General features: G+C 44.3%; 1 protein-coding gene and 1 long non-coding RNA gene across 12 annotated transcripts in view; one reads left to right on the top strand and one right to left on the bottom strand.

The window, feature by feature from the left end:
- LOC135902165 (bromodomain adjacent to zinc finger domain protein 2B-like) overlaps positions 1-21,861 on the top strand; it is a 116,891-nt gene that overhangs the window by 66,709 nt on the left and 28,321 nt on the right. For all 10 annotated transcript variants that reach the window (XM_065432094.1, XM_065432100.1, XM_065432098.1 and 7 more), the window contains 10 exons: positions 1,226-1,330; positions 2,194-2,303; positions 2,396-2,470; positions 3,029-3,482; positions 6,807-6,866; positions 9,648-10,779; positions 13,036-13,194; positions 14,520-14,698; positions 15,735-16,189; positions 21,373-21,628. In XM_065432094.1, the coding sequence (XP_065288166.1) occupies positions 1,226-1,330; positions 2,194-2,303; positions 2,396-2,470; positions 3,029-3,482; positions 6,807-6,866; positions 9,648-10,779; positions 13,036-13,194; positions 14,520-14,698; positions 15,735-16,189; positions 21,373-21,628 (2,985 nt within the window). The remainder of the gene's footprint in view (positions 1-1,225; positions 1,331-2,193; positions 2,304-2,395; positions 2,471-3,028; positions 3,483-6,806; positions 6,867-9,647; positions 10,780-13,035; positions 13,195-14,519; positions 14,699-15,734; positions 16,190-21,372; positions 21,629-21,861) is intronic.
- LOC135902167 (uncharacterized) overlaps positions 8,540-21,861 on the bottom strand; it is a 46,431-nt gene continuing 33,109 nt past the window's right edge. The window contains exons 4-5 of one of the 2 annotated variants that reach the window (XR_010564433.1): positions 14,543-14,682; positions 8,540-8,889 (exon numbers count right to left, since the gene is read on the bottom strand). This is a non-coding gene — a long non-coding RNA (uncharacterized lncRNA). The remainder of the gene's footprint in view (positions 8,890-14,542; positions 14,683-21,861) is intronic. The other variant, XR_010564432.1, reaches the window with a different exon arrangement.

Genomic DNA, 21,861 nt, shown 5'->3' with positions numbered 1-21,861 from the left:
TTTATTGCAAGCTCTACTGCTTCACAAAGGCTGACCTGAGGTTCGAGTTACTTTATTTTCACTGCATTGCTTACATTTAGCACTTTTGTAGAACTTTCGGTTAAACCTAAAGGAAGACTACACACAAAAAGTAAAATAGGGGGACTTAAGAAAAAGAAATGATTTTGAACTTTCTCAGTAGTTGCTCGGCACAGACAAACTACTAGAATATAGTATACACGGGGAAGGCAGGAGATGGAAATTCAAGACGATGAGCAAAACGAGAACAAGGGAAAAGCGGGAGCCAACATTTCGACAAGTGGAATAGTCTTTTTTTGAGGCAACATATGCTTTCCTCGGCACAGTATATGTCTGTAGGGTTCTTCTAAAGGGGAGAGGGGTAAGGTGGGTGGGTGTGGCAATGAGCAAAGGTGTGTTAGCGGCGAGGGTGTAGAATTGAGAATAAAAGAGTACTGTGCACAAGGCCGGTGGCATGGCCCTGTGTTATCCGGCGTGTCAGTGGCCGTGTGCACAGCACCCCTCTATTACCTGCTTTGCTGGAGGTCATAGGCTATCATGTCTCTGAAATAGATAATAAAAAGAGCATTAAAAAACGGTGCCAGTGAAAAAAAAAAATTACTGAAGTGGAATAAATATATGAACGAAAGAAAAAAGAAAACACCAAGCAGCCAAACAAAGTGTTGTTGCCTATAGCTTGAAGTTTAGCATAGCGAACAGATTCGAAAACTCCCTTTGAAACGTTTATGCCTATTGGTTGACATTGGTTGAAAAGCATGCATTTGGCTGTGTATGACAAGCATACTCAAACAAATACCTCATAATAAGTGCAAGTGCTCAAGGCCATTGAATAGTGCATAGGTTTGCTGAAATGAGCTAGCAAGTCCAAATTACCAGATTTTCCTAATAAATTGGGTTCAAATTAACTCTCCTTCCTTGATATGTCCCTCACTGACCCTTTCATTGTGACTATTATTAATGGATGGTCTTTGCTGCCTTTCAAGAGGAGCACTGTTGTGTTTAGGAGTTCTTGGTTTTTTTAATGCAATTTGCATCATTCTTTGCAACTGGAGTAATGCGATTTTACCAGTTTTGCTTCATGCTTGTTTTTCTTCTTTGTGTTCTTTTCCAGCCTGTAATAACACACATTCGTAAGGCTGTAGACATCTTTTTCTTTAAAAAAAATGCCAGGTTATGATTTCAACCTCTTCTGCTTTGTACTTCACAGGCTATTACAGTCCTTGGGCAACACATGAAGGACGCCACAATCACAAATGATACTGTAACAGAGGCCCTACATCTGTACTTCATGGCTCTTGACAAGGAATGTGCTGTAAGTTTCCAGAGGTGATTGCAGCTGCTTTGCCAGTACTGCTGGTCACAAACCACATTCAAAACTTTATTGATGTGTGTTGCCTACAGGCAACATACCAGATTTTTTTAAAATAGTTTTTGCAGAGTTTTGGTTTGGTATTGAGTGCAAAGTTTCTAGCTATATGTCTTCTGCCAACACTGACTGACAGGCAGCAAGTGTCATTTGTTAATTTAGAGCAGAAACTCAGGATGAGGAAGCATAACTTAGGCACGTGACTTGCTTTTTTTTTTTTTTTTAAAGCACGGTCAGAGGAGACAGCAGATGGATCTCCGTCTGCAGTGGTGTCAAACAAGTGATGTAAAGCAAATGAAATGTATACCTGTGGTTCACATGTGATGAGCGTTGTCTGGTGTAGCCCCCTTACAGTTTTCTGCCTGACTTTTTCTCCCTATTGCTGGAAAAGTTTCCGCAAAATATATTTTTTGTTTTCATTGATTATGCTTATCCTAGATGTGTTTGGCACGTTTAGATAAAAAAAAGCATTTTTGGAGATATTTATATGTGCTGTCATTAAAGGGTTTACGGCTTACATTTCAGAGTCTGCATGTTCGGTCTGTTGTATTGAGTGTTAGATCAACTAGCAATCACTACAGTGAGGCTTGTGTGTGTGTTTTTTTTTTCTTTAAGTGCGCACAAGTGAACAATGGAGGGAACACTAGGATGTTAGTGTATATGATAGTGGATAAGTTCTGCTTGCGCATCACTGATGCTATTCATTCATCTATCAAGCTATGCATGCTATAGGCTTGCATGAAGTAATGCTGTTGGTAGATATGTTGAAAAGTTGTTGACTGGAGACTGCATCTTTTTGCTTCCTTCAGATGTATCAGTGGGTAACTGAAAAGCCTTTCTTGGCTCTAAATCCGACGCAGAAATCTGAAATAATGGCCTTCTTATGCAATGAGCTTCTATGTAGCCGAGCAGTAGTCCGGTAAGTATGGGCAAGGAAGCTTGCTTTTTTGGCCAATGCTTGTACCCAATTAAAGTGTGAAGAGCTTATATTTGATCCCTTTTGATATGCAGGCAAGTGGACAGCAGCATAGAAACTGTGATCACATTAAGGAAAGACAAGTGGCTTGCTGAAGGTGAACTACGCAAGTGAGTACACTGGTCTACATGTTCACCTTGGTGCTTTTTCCTTTGTTGCTTTCTCTTTGCCTGCCGTGGTTGCTTAGTGGCTGCGGCGTGGCGCTGCTAAGCACAAGGGCGCAGGAACAAACTCCGGCCGCAGCGGCTGCATTCCAATAGGGTTGGAAAGCAAAAACACCCATGTACAGGGCATTGGGTGCACATGCTTCATAATCAGATCTTTGTTTTGACATGTAAAAACCCAGAATTTAATTCAATTAATTCTTTTTCTCTTTCTCTAAAGTTAAAGAAAAAGAACAAAGTAAACCTCCATGTAAAGGGTAAACTTGGAAGCGACAAGCACATTGCCTCTAGCGTGAAAAGTGTTTTGTCTTGTTGACCTTCTGACACTTGGTGTTGCATCACTGCTCCTTTCAAATTGTTTCTGCATGGCAAGATGTGTTATTTTAGCTTAAAAGGTCAATAATGATTGCTTTATGAGGTGTGTGCATGTTTCTTGGTTGCTGTGTACAGCCAGATTTAAAATGTTTCAGCCTAACTGTGACATTCAATCTCCGATTATAACAGGCTTAGGAGTACACAACAGAGCAGGCAACGGAAAGCCATCCTAAAGCAAGAATTAGAAAACAATGCTGCTGCTGCAGCAGCAAACAGCAGTAGTAACAGCAACAACAATAACACCGCCACCAGCACCACCACTAGCAACACTACAAGCAACACTACAAGCAACACTACCAGCAATACCACCAGCAACGCCACCAGCAACGCCACCAGCAACGCCACCAACAGCACAGCTACCAGTGAGGTGTGCCCGAACCATGCCACTACCGCAAGCGGCTCGGCGACGCCAACCAACAAGGACTCTGAGGAGAACAGTGTCAAGGGTGAGACGGCCAGTGAGGCTGGTGACAAGGCAAGCAAAAGTGGCCGAGATGAGGAAGAGGACAATGAGGACCCTGCCAACGACAGTGGCAACGAAAGCGATGACCCTCAGGAGGCAGAAAATGCAGAAGAGGAAGAGGTGAGTGCACAGGGTTGTGACTTGCTTGAAAGTAATGTTCTATTGATGGCACACTGGCATATGGTCATTTCACAAGTTAGCCTCCTTTCACTGACCAAGGGTACCTGACTAAAATTATAGTCACACTTAAAAGGGCCCTGAAACACTTTTCTAACTAATTGTAGAATGGCCTCACTATTAAAGTACATTGTCCCACAAATCTTTTGCCGCAAAATTTTTTCGAAACCTTCAACTATAAGTGGAGTTGTTTCGCCGATACCCGGCATTCTCTCTCTTTTCATCTATGCTAGCATGCTGGAAGCTACACCCAGCGTCAACTTTCTGTTGGACTGCAGCGAATACTACGGAGCCAAAGCACACATTTTTTTTTTCTTTGCATCTGCATGTAGTCAGCGAATGTATACAACTGCAAGCTACGTACCGTAGAACAAACCATACTACTTATTATGTTTACATTTTTGCTCAAGATTTATTTAATAGATAATAAAAAGGTTTCTTAGGAAAGAGATTTCGATTTCTTGCTGTTCCTAGCTTTATGACTTTCGGGTGTCAATGTCTGGTTTTCCTGGTCATATAAACCGCAAGCATAACTTTGGCACTACTTGGCCTAATAACTCAAAAACAGAAGCATTGCACTTGCGAGTGCGTGTGCGTAGCTTTGGCTGTGTTACCACAGAAAGTTGTCGTCATGTATTCATAGCGAAAAAGCCAAGAGGGCAGAGCGCTTGCCAAAATTTGAGTGTTGCGGCGGCGAGAGGGCTTGTCGCGGCACCTTATGGTGGCCATAGTAGACTACACCACGCAACATACTGCTGCCACATTGAAGGCCACGTGCAGCAGAAGCAGTTAGGCGTAGAGCAAAGATAAAATGATTTTTCTATCTTTTTGAGATTGCAGACATATATATTTTTTGTTTATTTAACTCAAAATGAGCAATTATGTGTTACTGAGAATGTTCTCCCATACACAAAATCGGCCAATAGCGTGGGCCAAATGCTTCCAATGAAATCATTGTGGATGCGAGAGCAAGCGACTGTTCACTGCTTGTGACGCGAGATTGTAAATTCCCTGCTGCATGCAGTTTAATAATATTTTGCCCACATGTTTGCAGGAGCCTCGTTAACAGATTGGCAATGTTTTTTTACTATGTTCAAAATATGTTTCAGGGTTGCTTTAAGAATGTACCCTGGAGATTAACACGCTGCAATTTTGTAATCAAGTGCTTTTTAAAAAGTTTAAGCAGTTTATTTCCTGTTCATTTAAGCGAAGCTTATCATTCGCATCGTTCATGCAAAACACAATAGCATGCGTGTGGCCTTGTCTTGATACTGAGCATCATAATACAGACACTGTTCATGTGCATTTTTCCCAGAGCCTACCGCTTGTTATGCTAAGAGGATTCACATATATATTTGCCTTCAAATTTAAACAGATAAAGTTTGGAACAAAACTAATCACATTAAAGTGTTTATTTTTATGTTTACTCCGAGGCACTGGTGTAAACTGTGGTATCTTAACAGGACTGTTAATTGAACTGTGCGACTATGGTAGCAGAGTTCCACTGCCTTCTACTCATCCGAGTGCAAAGCAGTGTCAGCACACAGTGCGGGCATGTAGAGAACAACTAGTAGAAGCCACCTCTGCATTTGCTTTAGAAGAACTTGGCGCTAGCACCAAAGGCTCGCGCCTTCACTTCAAGAGTGGACCTGACTACCAGCAGAACTGGTGGAAGGAGGCTTGATTCATCATGAATTGAATAAACCTTGAGGATATGTGTTCAGTTGAACAGCTCAATTCTTTTGTGGTAGCATTTATTTTTTGCTTTGATCACAATTACTATTTTTACTGGTATATGGTGTGTCAGCCTATTATCAGCGATGATAAAGCAGGGCAGGAAAGAGACTGGCAATAGTATTAGCAGTATGATTTATGTGTTTACGAGTGCGCCTGGTTACAGTGCTAAGGAAGACGAACACATACACAAAATTCACAGGGCGGGCACCGGTCCTCCGTGTTCTTTGTGCTGTAACCATGTTTCGCAATTCCAGTAAACAACTAGCCCAGCTTTCAGCCAGAGTAAGCCTTTCTCACCTGTCAATCCCAACCACAGAAAGTAATAGACAGTGAGGCCAGAGAAAGCATAAGGAAAAGTTACTGTATTGACTCGTGTAAGGGCTGCACTTTATCTCCCCAATTTTGATGAGGTGCGGCCATTGCATGGGACTGAACCTTTTGATCAAAATAGTGCCGGCGGAGCCCTGACTTATGCACACCCTGGTTCCTCAGATGTACCATTGCATCAGACGTCAGCATGCAGCTCGTGATCTAGTAGGGGCATGCGGAAGTATGCAGCACACAATAGTTCTTCGATGCACTGCATTGGGGCACCAAACTCGATTGCTTCTGTGTTGGAATCCTCCCCTCCCCCCCCCCTCCCCCCCCCAAATTTTGGGCTGCCAAGTTGGGGGAGCAGCCCTTACACAGGTCTATACAATAGTTGTTTTGCTTAGTTGAAACATAGAAATAATATGGTTAACGGAAATGAAAGTGGATGAATAAGATAACTGGCCACGCATGGGAGCCGAACCCATATCTCTCGCATTACATGTGCAGTGCTTTACCAATTAAGCTACCACGGCGGCTATCCCGCCCACTTTCTTGCGTATTTGCGTATGTGCTCGTTAGCCTTGGGGGTGTTAGCCAATGCCGCTCATGGCCAAGGCGGCAGATGTAGAATGGAAGCGGAACATTCTTTAGTGGCAGGCGTCACAGAATATGTGTGCCTAAAAGTAGGCAACTTGCCAGTAAGCCCTCGTGTGCTGCCTTCGAGGCCCTCACTACGCAACGAGCGAGAAGAAAATGGGATCTGAGAAACTATATATTTTGTTTTTGTTGGTCACAACCACACATAGCTGAATGGCTTTTTCCTACTACACAGCTACACGGCAGTGTGGCTACACAGTCTCCACATTGTCAACTGTTGAACTTTGTGCACTCATTTTGAAGTCTCCGTGGCATCTTTTTGTGTCAACCATAGGCGAAGGGTTGACAGACAAAAGTTTGGCTTGCCTTGCACCTGGATAGAAACAGTGCACAGAAAGCATACAGTTCTGCTCAGTCTTCTTGGCAGTGGCACACACTCCTTACATGCAGCTTCACCTAAATGGTTTGGGAACCTTGTGCAGTGAAGCCAACCCAGAGGACGAGTCACAGCATTTCAACATTCAGTGCATTTCGAAATAACAGCTGTGTGCTTGAATAAACCATCTTTCCTTTTAGTATGCGTTGTAACCGCATCTGTATATTGTGGTTATATCTTTACAGGACAGTGAATCAAGTCTCACTAACGAAGAGTTGGAGAAGAGGATAGCAAACCTTTCAAAGGTTGGACTTTTTCTGTCTAGTTTTGTGTAGGGATATGAAGTAGCATTGATGTAGACTCAAGATTTGTTAAACAGTGCCATTAGAGCTGCTTGAACGCTTAAGAATCAAATTAGTAGGGCTGTGTGAATGCCAGATAGTACATTTCTATTCGAATATCCATTCGAATCAAGAAAAACAAGTCTAATATCGAATTTAAAAATTTGGAGGACGCTTAAGCTTCCTCTTTAAGAGTGGAATGTGATGGTATTCAAAGATCCTTGACGGCTTCTCACGCTTCCCGACAATTGCAGCATATGTAACCGTAATGTTTACCAGAAAATGCTCGCGGCGTATGCTATGCATGAATGGAAGCTTTCTGGTAGAAATGCGGCCTCTTGCATGGGCCGCAATGCAGTGGAGGCGAGCACCATTTGGAACTCTTTCAAGGAAGCGGGCGCACTGCTCTGTGAATGAAGATACTTACGCGCCAGTGTGTGCAAATTGTGGATGCCGTCTCTAGTCTATGCATTGTAGAAACGCTGGAAAAGGGGTTTGTTTGAGTTTTTGCATAACAGAATTAAGTTTTCTTATATATTCAAATTGCAATCCAAGAGCTACCATGTCAATAGGTCGTGTGTAAGTCATAGTTTACCATTTTTCCCCATATTTTAGCTTGAGAAATTCAATTAGTTCAATCAATTCCTTGCATCACATGGAACCATGCATACCTAGGTATACGTGGTCCGAAAATATTTTTACTGAAATGACGCCACACATGGGACACTGACGCCAACACTGGATGTTCTACAACTCGGGCTCCCTAACACTATCATGTTAATATCAGGATTTTTCAAAAGTTTAATGTTTATAAATTTTGGGCAAGAAAATATGGTACTACAGGTGCTCGGAAGGCTTATAGTATTGCATAAGAAGAATGCAGCAAGCTATCAGTAACTTAGGTACATAGAAATTAATACTACGGTCTATACCCTTATTCAAGGGAAGACTAAATTAGTATGCCAGCACTGATTACAGTTCAATTCTGTAGTATATGAAGATCTGGAAAATATCTTTTAGCAACAGGCTCACACGCTTTTCTTTTTTTTTTCTCTGAAACTAATGAATTGAACTCGCAGAAAACTTTTTGTGGCTATGAAGGGAAAGCTATGGGCGAGTTGCTGCTGCACATGTGTTACCCCGCCCAGTAGTCCTGCATCGGTTGACAGTCTTTTTGGTTGCTCGGAACAGACGCTTAATCGACGCAGCTTCCACGTGCGATCATTTCTTATTTCCCCAGATGTGAAATGTTAAAGCTGCAAAGTAAGTGAGCCTTTACACTAGGTGGTGCGCTCGTGTCTTATTTAACTGTTGCTAATAAGGTGTTTATGTTTTCTCTTTCTCAGCCTAAACCAACATGGATTAAAATGCAGGACTCTCTTCAGAAGTGCTCTCACTTGTGTGCGCTCTGCCTCCGTAGCTTTCCCTTCATAGCCACAGACACTTGTCTGCAAGTATAGTGATGTTCTGTTGAACTGATTACCAATGAGGTTCTTAGTTTATTAGTGGAGTTGCATGTTGCAGCAATCTTTTATTTATTGCATAGAAAGTTTTGCTTTTCAGTTTTTCTCCAGCATACAGAAGGGCAATCGTAACTTTAGGGCAGGTGGGTTATTGTAAAGTCAATCTGCTCGACTGATGACTGCACATCACACATAGTCCATGTTGTTTCATTGTCAAGTTCAGCATGATTTGGCACATGTCAAAGATTTTGAAATCGGGAGGGTCACGGCAAGCTTATACGACCTATGTGTTGCCATTCTGCGAGTTCCAGTGTTCGGGCACTGTGTGGGTGATCCTCGCATCGTGCTGACGTCGGGAGCCACTTGCAGTGACAAAGTCCGCTACCGGCGCATCAGCCGGTGCAGCCTGTCCATGGCACACTTTGCGCTCCTTTTGCGGCGAAAACAAAGTGAAACACTTGCTTGGGCGACATCGAGCACGAGGGGTTTCGTGAAACATGTGACAAATGGCAGTGTGCAGGTCTCTGCAACGTATATATAGAAAAATCAAATTAATCGAACATTCGCCGTGTGATTCAATGATATAGAGTACAAACTCCTACTAATAGTGTAAGGCAAAAACGTAACCGTTTGAGAAAGCACATTTGAGCCCACTAAGAACCTCTTTCTGGAAGAAAACCAAGATAGAAAGAGGGCGAGGGGCGATCACCTTCCCTGCCCTTCCTGCTTCCGAAGCCTCATGTTGCCGATGAATGGGAATTAGGGCATTAAAAGTTGCTCCGTGCCCTTTTTTGACCTTGATCTCCTTATAGTACTATGGTAGGAGTATGCCTAAAGCAAAAGGTTAGTGCGATATGTTTATAAAATTTATTTCACATTTTCAGACATTGTCACCTTCAGTATATTCCCCATTTGAGGCAGTACACAATCAATACTTTTCTGAAATGTCTTTCCTTTTACACCAGTTAGCATTTAAACAACAAAACAGTAGTCGCAGCAAGCTAAGTCCGGCAAGTAGGGAGAAAATTCTTGGAATTCTCAAAAGCACTGCGCCAGGCGTGAAAACAACCCTTTGACATTTTCTCTGTAGACTTGTTGCAACATTTGGTCAACTTCTGCATAACTTCTGCCGAATTTCACTAGAAGTTTGCCATAGAGCCTTTGTTCTGTCTCCTACTTTGCAGACTTATGGAACAGACCTTGTATGCAACAGAAATAAAAAATTAACCGTTTAACCCTTTTACATAAAGCTGACACTATGTGTATATGTGCATTCCTTCAGCAACAGGCACAGTTCCAGAACAAGGTGGCCAAGGCAAGCAACAGCATACGGGCTGTAATGCTGGGCCAAGATCGCTTTCGACGCCGCTACTGGCTGCTTCCTGTTGCCGGGGGCATCTTTGTGGAAGCCATGGAGTCGTGTGAGCAGGATGGCATGGGTGACTTTGTGGCCACCGACTACATGGCCGACGAGGAGGATAGCAGCAGTGAGGACTCTTCAATTACCAAAGAGGTCATTTCTGCCAGAGGGAATAACACTGTCATGAAGGAGGAGAAGCAAGAGGAAGGGGAAGAGAAGGCAGCAGATGACAGCAGCAAGCCCTCCCTTGCACCTGTGAAGCAGGAGCCTTCTGAGCCAAAGCAGCAGCATCAGCAACCAGATGACGACCTTACCGAGGTGGACACTTCAATGACTAGTGAGGTCAAGAATGAAGTTGAAATGGCTGAGAAGACGGAATCCTCCAACAACAATGAGGAGCTCGAGAAGACGCAGAAGGAAGACGAGCCGCCCCCAAACTCTGACGAGAAGAGTTTATCCACCGTTACCAAAGAAGCTTCCTCTGCTGCGGCTGTGCCAACATCGGCGGCCAACCTCTCTGCTGTGACAACATCGGCAACCTCTGTTCCAGTGGTTCCAGTGACCAAGGAAAAGAGTCCATTGCCGGAGCCAACCCTGGAACAGAGCTGGATGATGCATTCACCCTTCTTTGCATCCATTATTGCGGGCAACATGCTGTTTAACAGTGGCACGTTCCCAGCCCCTGCTGCCCCACCTTCTTCATCGCCGAGCTCATCGCCACAGATGGCAACAACAAGCACTGTGGCAGCATCTATGGGGAAAGATGGGGCTTCTCAACTCCTGGGTGGCTTCACCACTCCTCTTTCGGCAGAGCAGATGCTGAAGAACCTAGCCCAAAAGAAGCCCAAGCCATGGTTTAGCTTGCTGCCACGGGTGCCCTGTGATGAAGGGTCCCTGGTGAGACTTCCTGGCTCAAAAGACATGGATGACGACGACATTGAGGAAGAGGCAGCATCCACTGCTGGCTCTACAATGGGCAGCAGCCGAATTGTGAGTGTGATAGAAACAGAAGACACCACCAACCAATATGACAAGCCACAGCCTGTGCCTCCAGGTGGGTGCATCACCCTCTTCCTTATTTCTGTGTGGCTAAAGATGTCTCACATTTACTTGCAGCTTGTAGTCAATGGGACAGTGTTCTGTATAGAGATATTTTACAAGCTGGAGGTGTAGTGCTTGTGCTTGTTGTTTTGAATTTTTTCATCGGTCCTGTATGCACTAAATGTCATAAATTTTGCTCTCTCTTATTTGCTCTTTATTTTCTCAAGATCCTGTTCTGGGCATGCTCTATAATGGCCTGCAGTAAAGCCCTTTGCTATGTTACAGTGTACTATTTCTACTGACAGTTATGTACTTTGGAACCAATGAAGGGCAAAACATGAGTACCCGCAGCGTTTAGCAGTTGTTAGGAACGAATAGTCACATATTGCAGTAATTCAAGTTGCAGTAGAACCTCTCTAATGTTTTCCATGCACCACAAGAAAAAAGCATACCTAACAAAAGCGTTACGCAGACATGCATCCTCGCGAGTCGTCGAACGTTGCCATTCACAGCTATCACTAGGAGTGGGCAAATGTTTATTTTTAATGCTTATATTTGATTAGAGAAATATGTAGTATTTGTAAATGTTTGAATATTTGGTTGGATACGAATATTCTAATCAAATCGAATATACTGCTGGCTGTGTGGGAGTAAACATGGTTTTTAGCATTTGTTTCCATCTAATGCAGGAATATTGGAGAGATTTTGTGCTTAATTTTGTGACAATTTCATGCTGCTAGCGAAATTTCGCCTGTAACGCACACTTTTAGCCACTAAACGCATAAACTTTGTGGGATGCAGGAAAGCCAGCCTCTCAGTAACAAGGGTCATGGGTTTGCGGACATCAAAGGTGCACTTGCCCAACCCACCCCTTTTCTTTTTCTTTTCCTTTCTTTTTTCTTTTTCTCTTTCCTCTGTTTAAAGTTTATGTATTTATTTATTTATTTATTTATTTATTTATTTATTTATTTATCATCAATGCCACCTGCAGTTCTGAGCTTATAGCTTGACAGCAAGTGCGATGAGAGACAACTGGCTCAGGCACAAATGCCTTCAAGTTTCTGGGCATTTGTTGCAGTGTAATAAGGCACAGGCTGGCGAGGACAGCTAGTGGGAATGACTAAATTTTTCAAGTTAACGTGAACCAGACAGGCAATGTTATAGTATAACTGCTTACTAGTCTTGTTTTTTAACGTTGACAATGCAGTTGCAATGTTCCAACATAACAGATTAACCCAAATTCCTAATAAATGCATATGCATATCATTATTCGATATTTGAAGCTGAGTATTCATATTTGATTCATATGCAAAAATTTTTATATTTGCACACTCCTGCCGCCAACCAATTGCGATAAGCATTTTAACCTTCTTCACAACACATGCGGCATAGGAAGTGTACTGCTCGCTTTTAATAAGCATTAAAATATCTGCCGCCGTTATCTGCTGCAGGCGGCACAAAGTGAGCTTTTTGTGACATCATGGAATCGTATTCCAGCTTTGCCTACCAGCCCAATTTCGCATTTGTGTCTTAAAAAAAGTTTCGTGTCGCTCAGGCATCACAAGCTCAGTGGTTGTCATCTTCTCGTGTGGCAACAGTTCTCACTGAGTGGGCACGTCAAAACTTCCCTCCGAAGTGCTCTGCCCGAAAGCTGCTGAATGTTAGCTTGCCGAAGCCACAAAGATGACAGTGCGCATCTTTGGCCACTTCGGCCTCACGAGATCAGCACACATCAGCATCTCATGCTGTAAAGATTCACAGAATGCTTAACTTTATGTAGATGCCAACTAGAGTTGAGTCTATGAAAATTTTTAGTGTTTCTGAATCATACGTTTTTGCAATTAGTATGTATTCCCCCCCCCTCCAAAAAGAGAAGAAAGAAATGTATGAACGAGGCTCTACTGCACTTTGTGTTCTTTTTTTCTCTGGGGTGGTGTTATAGACGCAGCACTGTGAGGCTACAGATGCCTATATAGTTATTCGCCTGTGCCATTTATGTGTTCTCTTCGGCTGTAGGTAATAAATGGAGCAGTATCTGTCCCTCTTTATTGCTATTCAAGAAAAAGCCACGCAACGTAATATATTGAGTAAAGTGTTCGTGCAACTGCTACATACTAAGCATATATTTTGTTTAGTTTCATCGTGTGTGAAGGATAAGTTCATTTGGATGACCACAGAGTTTACTTTGCATTATGTCTATTTATATAAAGAAGGGTTACTGTAACGTTAAACCAAGGAGTGATTGTAAGCGTGGTGTCCTGCTATGCAGAGTACCTGCGGGGCTGGTGGCGCATCACTGATTCTGCCCAGCTGCGAACCTTGATGGGATCTTTGCACAGCAATGGAATCCGAGAGAAGGCTCTCCTGAAGCAACTGGAAAAGAACTTCAACTATGGAACTGCAACCTGCATACCAAACAGCCAGCAGGGTATGTGCACTTCAGCCGACTAGTGTTGTGTTTATTTTCACACGTCGCCTTAAGATTACAAGCAAATAAATAGCTGCAAAAGAAAAGTGCCGAAAGAAAGAAAGCACAGTCGTTGACAGCAGAAGATTAGGTGGGGTGATGAAATTAGGAAATTCACAGGCTCAACTTGGAATCAGCTAGCGCAGTACAGGGTCAGTTGGAGATTGCTAGGAGAGGCCTTTGGCCTGCTGGGGACATAAAAATAGGCTGATGGTGATGGTGATGGTGAAATGCTTGCTGCTCACTTACCGTATCTACACGATTGTGGGTCGACTCGAATGTAAGTCGATCCTCCAATCACGTGTCAGGAAGAAAAAGAGGCATATTTGTGGGCACATTCCATAACAAAAACTTATTAGTAGCTGGCATGGTCACTGGACTACTCGTCTTCACTTGTGCCATCTGCCTCACTAGTGCTGCCTTTGTTATTGCTGCTACAGTCCTACAGCACGTCGTCGTCCAACGAAATCTCGCATTTCGCAAATGACTGCACCATGACATCTTGTGGAACAGGCGCCCACGCCGAAAACACCTAACCACTCACAGCCATCAGTGAGGCTCTTTTGACACGTCCAGTTGGTGTAAGTTCACAGTCTTCTGCCACCAGCCACTCGTGTTCATGGCAGAGCAGGTCCTTAAAAGGCTTGTTCACGCCAACATTGAGTACGCAACATATATGTAATCGATTTTTCTCTTATGTCACTAGCCAGCCATTTGTTGGTGTTCCTACTTGCAACTAGAACTGTCGTCATTCTCCTCACTGGCATCGCTTGCTGCTGGTTCTTTGTCGTCATCAGCCCACGGTGCGTCATGTTCTGTGCTGTCCAAGCTGTTTGAAATTCCAGTCATTTGAAGGTGCAGATGATCATATCGCTGGGAATTCCGCTCCACGCCTTCAGAATTCATCCGCAGGGCACATTGATGGACGACTTCCTTATTTTGCCTGCTGCAGTAAGGTCGTCATTTCCATCAGCCATCCACTCCGTGTACAGCCGCCGCACGTTTTCCTTGAATGGCTTACTGATAGACACATCATGGGGCTGTAGCACATACGTCGAGCCACCTGGGAGGGATCATGGCATTGTCTGAGTGCATTTCTTTCATTTGGCGTCATTTAATTTGCATTTCTTTCATTTTGATAATAGCAGTTGCTTGTAGAATCTGTCTTACACACGAAAGTGTGTCACTGATTGTGTGGAGTCCTACTGTATAGCTATTTGTGCACTAGCCTTGTGCTGCCAGTGAAATCAAGTGTGTGGGCTGAGAGACCTCACTTTCTGTTGCAGATGTTGGCCTGGAGATAACTGACCTTGATCGGGAAGTGTCCGAGAAGCATGGTGGGGCCCCACCTCCAGACTACGAGGACCAGTGGTCCCCTGATGTTGCCCTGCGGGTGGATTTGGCCATGCTGGCCCAGGTGGAGGCATTAGAGCAACGGCTCTTCGGTGCCTGCATGGAAGTCAAGGTGAGTCACTGATCTCCGCTGATCTTAGTAATCGGATATCTTGTTTGTTGGAAAATAGCAGGGGTCCCAGACATGTTGCTTGCATGGCTTTCTTGAATTCCCACCGCTTTCCTTTGAAATGCTTCCAAGGCACAATCAATATGGTATGGTATCAACATAAGCATGGTAGCCAGCATTAGTGCATAAAAGTAACACTCAAATAAAGCTGCAGGAATGTTTAGGTTCTTCAACATATCTTGACTCCAACATAACATTCCCCTTTACAGTCATGTGTGCATTGCTATGCAAGGTCTCCTCATTCGGATGTTCCAGAGTGCTCTCTGGCTAGGCCAAAATGACCTCCCCTCCTCCTTTCTTTATATATATATATATATAGTGCTTTGGAACATGTAAAGGGGAATGTTATGTTGGAGTCACAATACGGAGTCAAAATATGTTGAAGAAATTAACATTTCTGCAGCTTTATTTGAGTGTTACTTTTTTTGCACTGGAGCTGACTACCATGCTTATGTTGATACCATATTGATTAAGCCTTGTAAGCATTTCAAAGGAAAGCGGTGGGAATTCAAGAAAGGATGATCTAATCCAAGGGTAACAATATATATGATGTATGTTGTTACCCTTACGTTAGATTATCCTTTTTCTTATTAATACATTTGGTGTGAAGTTCTTTAATTGCGTAATTATTCCTCTCTTTTTTTATTATGATTTTTTTCCTTTCTTTTCAGAATGACCTCTGTACAAATCTTGCAAAAGTAAAATTAATGATTTATTTAGGACTATCGTAGGCTTCATACTTTCTAGCAATCTCTACCTGTCTGCTTGTAGCATTAACAGCTGCGCACCAAATCGTTCCCAGTTATTGTGTCATCATTTGACCTTATTTCGTGAAATTTGTTTGGTCACACAAAATACTATATGTGTTGCAGAGTGATCAGGCAGAGTCACCAGAGTTAAAGCTTCTGATCTTGGTGGCTGCAGTTGTTTATTGAGATGCCACCCACAAAATTTTGTACACGGTTACATTTTGTTACAGCACTGGCGCCCCCCACCAAAGGTATCGGATGACCCATCAATACAGTACCGTCCATCCTGTGTGCTGCTCAACAAGAAACTGCTCGCGTCCTCTGATGACGATGATGAGGAAGACTCCAGTGCATCTCAGGTGTCTGGCGCACCGTCACCTAATGACTCCAAGGACAAAACTGAGGGCAAAGAAGGTGCCGATGCCACTGGGGAGGCAAGCGGTGATCGAGCGGATGCTGATGTCGCTGTTGATGATGCAGACGCGTTACTGTCATCACCAGATCATAAAGATGCATCGATGGACGATGCTGCCGCGAAGTCCTCAGCAGCCGAGGACAGCTCAAAGCAGGCTAGCCCTGCTCCAGAGGAGAACTATGTGAATGCTGTTGAAGTGGCCAAAGAACGGCTGCTGGGCCTGGAGTCGGGCATTGAGAGGCGGTATCTTCGTCCACCACTGGGGACAAGGTGAGAATGCTTAAATTCATTACTTGAGAGATATGCTTGCAGACAGCAAAGGATGCTGTTTATCTGAATGCCGCTATTTACTGCATGTAAGGGTCTAGACAGCAACGTGCACATCACCTGCAAATTGCCTATCCTATGTATACTTCAATTAGCTTGTGCTTGATTTCTTTTGCAAGTATCATTATACAATTAAACCTCTATAGTATAACTGTAAAATCGGCAATTTGCATTGTTATATTGAAATTCAACCTTTTATGGAAATCAGTGCAGCCACCAATAGATTTTTCTTACACGGAAGCAGCCGCAAAATTCAAAAAAGCAAATTGAATGAGAAAAAAAATTATTTTGTTGAATTTAAGAGTCTGCGATGAAAGGTACAGTTTCACATTGTGTCCGTGATATCTTCACATCAGCAGTATGAAGCAAAGCCAGCCGTGCATTTGCGTTCACTCCGCCCCTGTGCCTGATACTGTCGCCCGTAGTGGGACAACGCTATCATGAAAAGCGGCAGCAGAGGGGGCCAAATGCATCATCTGCCTTTTGCTTCTTGCGTAAACACATCACTGAAACTCGAGATTACGCCACCTTGCGTATGAAACATGCGGGAAGACAGCGCACATGATGCCAGGCTATCTTGACACGCCCACCTTTTTGCACATGTGGCAGATTATGTCTAAAACAGGGCATGCAGGGCAGCATATGCACTCAGCCACACTGACCGCACTGACCGCCAGCTTTTCCACCAGCCCCCTCATTCGGCGAACACCCACTCAAGGTTGACGTAACGCACAGCTCCTGCTACTGTCAGGCGTGAATCTCCCATGCTGTTGCTTTCCGTGTCGTCCTCATCACTGTCGTTAGGTGACACTTCAGCAATAACAGAGGCAGCGATGGCGAAAAGTCAAACCTCATAACCGACATATTTGCGGTCACAGAAGCACTGCGAAGCAACTTTTCCTTTGCATTCGAAATGCCACACACCGTAGTCAACGGTAGATCCCTCTCGCATGCCAGTGCCGACTTCTTCATGCGACGTTTGATAGCACGAACAATGTCCAATTTTTCTTCTTTGCTGAGCACCCAGTTTTTGTCCAAGCTTCGGCATGGCGCGCGTCATAGCTTTCATGATGCCGTAACACAGGCCACAATGCTCTAAGACTCTGGCATGGCGCCGAAATGATGTTGATGTTGATGTGGCTTCACTCTTGCAAGTGCCCTCTGCGTTTGCACCTTGAGGCTGTTCCCATCTCTGAAGCTCATTGTTTACCAGGCCGACGTACCACCATGATTGCGCGATGAAAAGTAAAAATGCTACATGTTAACTGATATGCACACAATAAGGTGGTACGGTTTATGCAGAAAAAAAACGCATTAGGTTTAGTGGCCACTGAGTCGAAGATTTGACTTTACTACTTTTAAAATGAAACTACTGTTTAAGCGAGTACAGTTTAACAAGGTTTTACTGTATCAAGGTTTAACTGCAGTAGTGATCTGTATGTGTGAACTTATATGATGTGCGAATGCAGTCGACTCCCGTTAATTCGACCCTTGCAGGGACCTCAAGAGTTTGTCAAATTAACAAACAACAGTAAAATGGAAAACTGCATATTTTTTCATTTCTTGAAGTAAATTGTGTTGTCTTCTGCTTCTTGCTTTTGCATTGCAAGGTACCTGACAGCTCACAGGAATACATCATGCATCAGGCAAGTTATACCCCTGCCACACGGGCACAGAAAACAACATTAACTGGCTAATGCCTTAAATTTGAATGTCATTCGCAGGGTGCCACACGGACAGCCAGAATGGCATTAAAGCTTAATACCATTCGCAACGTAGTGCGTTCTTGTAACTCACTTGCCATCAAATGCGTACTCTCGTTCCCAGTGTCTCTGCATTCTGACGAGACAAAACGGATTCTTAGTGAATAACAATTAATATATTCTTCACTTTCATCAAAATGTTGCTCTTTCTCGTGGCATAGTGCATTCTTGCAATTATTACAACTCACTTGGCCATCGAATGCGTACTCTCATTTCCAGTGTCCCTGCCGTGGCCGTGGTGACCACATTCTGACGATATTAAGCTAACTTGTAGTCAAAAACAACAAATGCATTCTTCACTTCTTTAAAAGGAGCTCTTTATTTTCATAGAGATCAGCAGGCGATCTTGCCTCTACGCACGGCTAGAGCACTCATTGTGACCGCGTTAGCCAGGAGAAGCTGTTCGATTGCACAGCAGCGGTTCCTTGCCTTGTTGGCCTCATACCGAAGCCTTCGAATTTCTCGACGATGTTTCGCTCGAAGAAGCACTTACGTCAGAACAAAATGGAGCACACGGTCAAATTCTTCAGGATCGGTGCTTAAAAGCTTTGAAGCTGTGAGTGACATTTTTCCAATATCAATGCTTTGGCTGCGCTATAGCTAAGCTACAGATTGGCTGTCGAGCTACCTTTGGCTTCAAACAGTTTACAGCTGGGTTCAGCAATGACATTCCTGAAGTAAACTACATACAATACGCCTATTAATGTTTCTCACGCCATTTCTTAAACATTTGCTGCCTAAATAACTGTTTTTTTTTTATTGTATTATGATTGGCAAGCAAACTTTACTGTATCACTGCAGCTATCGCCATCGCAATGTTTAATGTCATTAAGTCAACGCTAGGCCTAGCTGCTTCGACGCTCGCTATGAAGCTTCTTGCCGTTGGATGCTGTAATGATTGGCGTCGGGCATGAAATAGATGGTGGCTGGCCCATGCCATCGTCCAACTCATCCACGCTGAGGACGTTGAAGGGAGAGACTTGTTCTCATCGAAAATGAGAAATATGGGATTTATTCACCGCATCTACATGAGAACGTTACAGTTCATCAGTCTAGCATGACTGAAAGAGAATGCATACCCAGCAGCCGCGCAACAGTTGCTTATAAACACTCTGTCCTCCCTAAATCCCTAGGTGAGGGAAAACGGCCGTTCAACCTTCGACCAATTCGGAGCGTCCAAAGTCATCGTAGCCGACCGCCTTTGAGGGGGAGGGTTTACACACTTCCGCACAGGTTTCACTGACCATACCAAGGTGAGAGGGATTTCACAGACACAGGTCTTGTCCTAAGCAGGCGCCTCTTGATCCCTGAGTTGACCCCGCAGACAGTGGCTGCCGCGTCTGTCCATTGACTGACGACTTCTAAGGCGCTGTGAGACGGCGCCGCAAAACTTCTTCCAGGAGTTTTCCCGCTGCAAACAAACTGGGACGGTGACAGCGAATCCACGAACAATACTTGGTCCGCCGACTGCGTATAGACATCCCGGCGCCGTTCGGCTGGGGATGCGGCGCATTGTTGTCTTTACAAAGCGAGTCGCCGCAGCAGGCCGGGCAGGTTTCGACGGTAGCTTCCTCGAAGATCTCCAGCCCCTGCAGGTCGAACGTAACAGTGCCGTGTTTTTTATTGAAAGAATTCGCTGCTGTCAGCAATGGCACAGACTCCACCTTTGTGGTCTTCGCGATTGGCTTAGAAGCTTGGAAAGCATGGTGCGTTGTATAATGCCGGTTCCTGAAAGTCAGCTTCGCCTCTGTACAGAAATGTTGCTTGGTGACACGTATGCAAAAGTATTGCAGTGAAGCATAACAAGCGTGGGGAAGGGCTGGTGCCACGGGACACAGTATGTATTCCTTAATTATACACGCATGCACACGGTATTTCTTGTCACAGTACGAGCACCGATATGCCTAATACGTGTACTGACAGGCCTCAGAGTGTTTTCGAATGTGCCTGTGGTGGTTTGAGCCCTGAAGGGCAGTAAATGACATGCATTGATTTTTTCCAACTGGCAGATTTTTTTTTTTACGTTTTGGCGCCCCCTAAGGAGTTCGAAAAACTAGACGTGGACTGTGCAACTAGCCAAGATGATGCTTCAAATGGTCCGTGGGGCGAACGAGTGGCAGAAGGAGGACAAGAACAGAAAGGACCTACGCCTTGAGGAATGAATGGGAAAGGAAGTGTGCTGCCGCCATTTTGAAGGAGCTTGAGCTCCTTCAAAATGGCGGCAAAACAAAGTGTTGGCTGATGCCGAGATGCAGGTGTCCCTCATCCAAACCAAAATAAACTCTTTAAAGCCGTGAAACACAACACTGAAGTATTTTGCGCAGGCTGAGAGTATGTCAGGACAGTTGAGGTTGAATTATGAGCTGTTGAGAGAGAATCTCAATTGTGACAAAGTTTGGGCCTCATACTACTGAGCTTGCTCTCAGTTGATAGAAATAGCTCATGTTCGAAAATATTTGCTTCTCTATGCATCTCCTTTTTATTCATATTTGGCAATGTCCGACTCCATTCGCAATTTTTTTCGAAGACATTTCATTTGCTGTGCATTTTACTAACCCCTCCTTTCTGTTATCTTTTTGAATAACATAAACACTACTCCTTAGTGTTGTGTCGGCAGCGGCAGGCTAGTCGGGGCCCCCGGCCAGCGAACGCGCGCGAGCGCCGACGCAGTGAAGGAGGTTCGGAGCTAACTGCTCCCGATGAAAACCGGAACGAAGACTCAGCCGACCCGCGGCCGTTTATTACTAATAAAGGCTTCACACGCCAGATGACACCTCCTGATTGGTCCAAGCTCGTCACATGACAGAAGGGGGGGGGGCGCCATCTAGCTAAACAACTACAAAACATACATGTACGATGACACAGAGATCTGACAGGCGGCGACACTATACTACACTTAGTATTCAAATTGGATTAAGCCGGTCTTTTTAAGTTTTTTTTTCATATGCCTTTTAGAGAGTGACAGCATCGGGCGATATGGTTTCAGCCCATCTTGACTTAAAATATAGTTCTGCATCACTAAGGGAATTTTGTGAAGGCACTCTGGGAAAACCTGGAAAACTCAGGGAATTTGGAAGTGTCAACTTGGTAGGCACCCTGCATTTACCAGAGCACTTGTGTCAGGGACAGTACATATGGAGATGATCAGTGCTTCCGGAAAGTGTGCCCAGTCCTTTATTTTTTTGTATGTGCATCTATAAATTTGTGCACTGCCCTCAATTGTAAAACAGTGGCATTTGTCCAGGAGGATTGTGGCCTATTGTAACCTTTCCAAGGGCCTCCTTCACACCTGGCATCCCACCTCGTGCAATAACGTGGAAAATATTTCTAATGTGTTGGTGATTTGCAATGGCTCCTTGCCAGTGGGAGCAGCCTGCCGCAGATTACATGTGCCAGCAGCGGTGGCAGCGGCGGCAGCAACAGCAAGGGTGAAGATGACACAACCGGCAAAGGTGGTACAAGTGGAAGTCCAGGCGATGAAGATGAGGAGCCAGTCTTGCCCCCAGGGCTGGTGCGGTGGCGTGAGGGGGTGGCGGCCTGCCAGACGGCTGCTCAATTGGCCATGTGCTTCAGCCAGCTGGAGACATGCATTGCCTGGGATCGCTCCTTCATGAAAGCGGTGAGTAGCTCGAGGGTCTCGGGAACTTTGAAGCTTTTTTCATGTTCTTTAGACATCGCCATTTTGACAGTACTCTGCTAACATTAGATTATGTCGCATTGCAACAAGGCTTTAGCTAGGGCTGGTTAGCACGACATGATTCTGACTTCGCTACGAAGTGACATGAAACATAACACAAAGGGAGAGTAAAGATGTATGATTGCAAGTAAATGTTCAGAGGCTGTGGGTGTTCC

Source organism: Dermacentor albipictus, chromosome 4 (assembly GCF_038994185.2).
Source record: "Dermacentor albipictus isolate Rhodes 1998 colony chromosome 4, USDA_Dalb.pri_finalv2, whole genome shotgun sequence".
Lineage (NCBI taxonomy): Eukaryota > Metazoa > Arthropoda > Arachnida > Ixodida > Ixodidae > Dermacentor > Dermacentor albipictus.
Note: the sequence above shows the minus strand (reverse complement) of the source record. Positions and strands in the feature narration are given on the sequence as shown.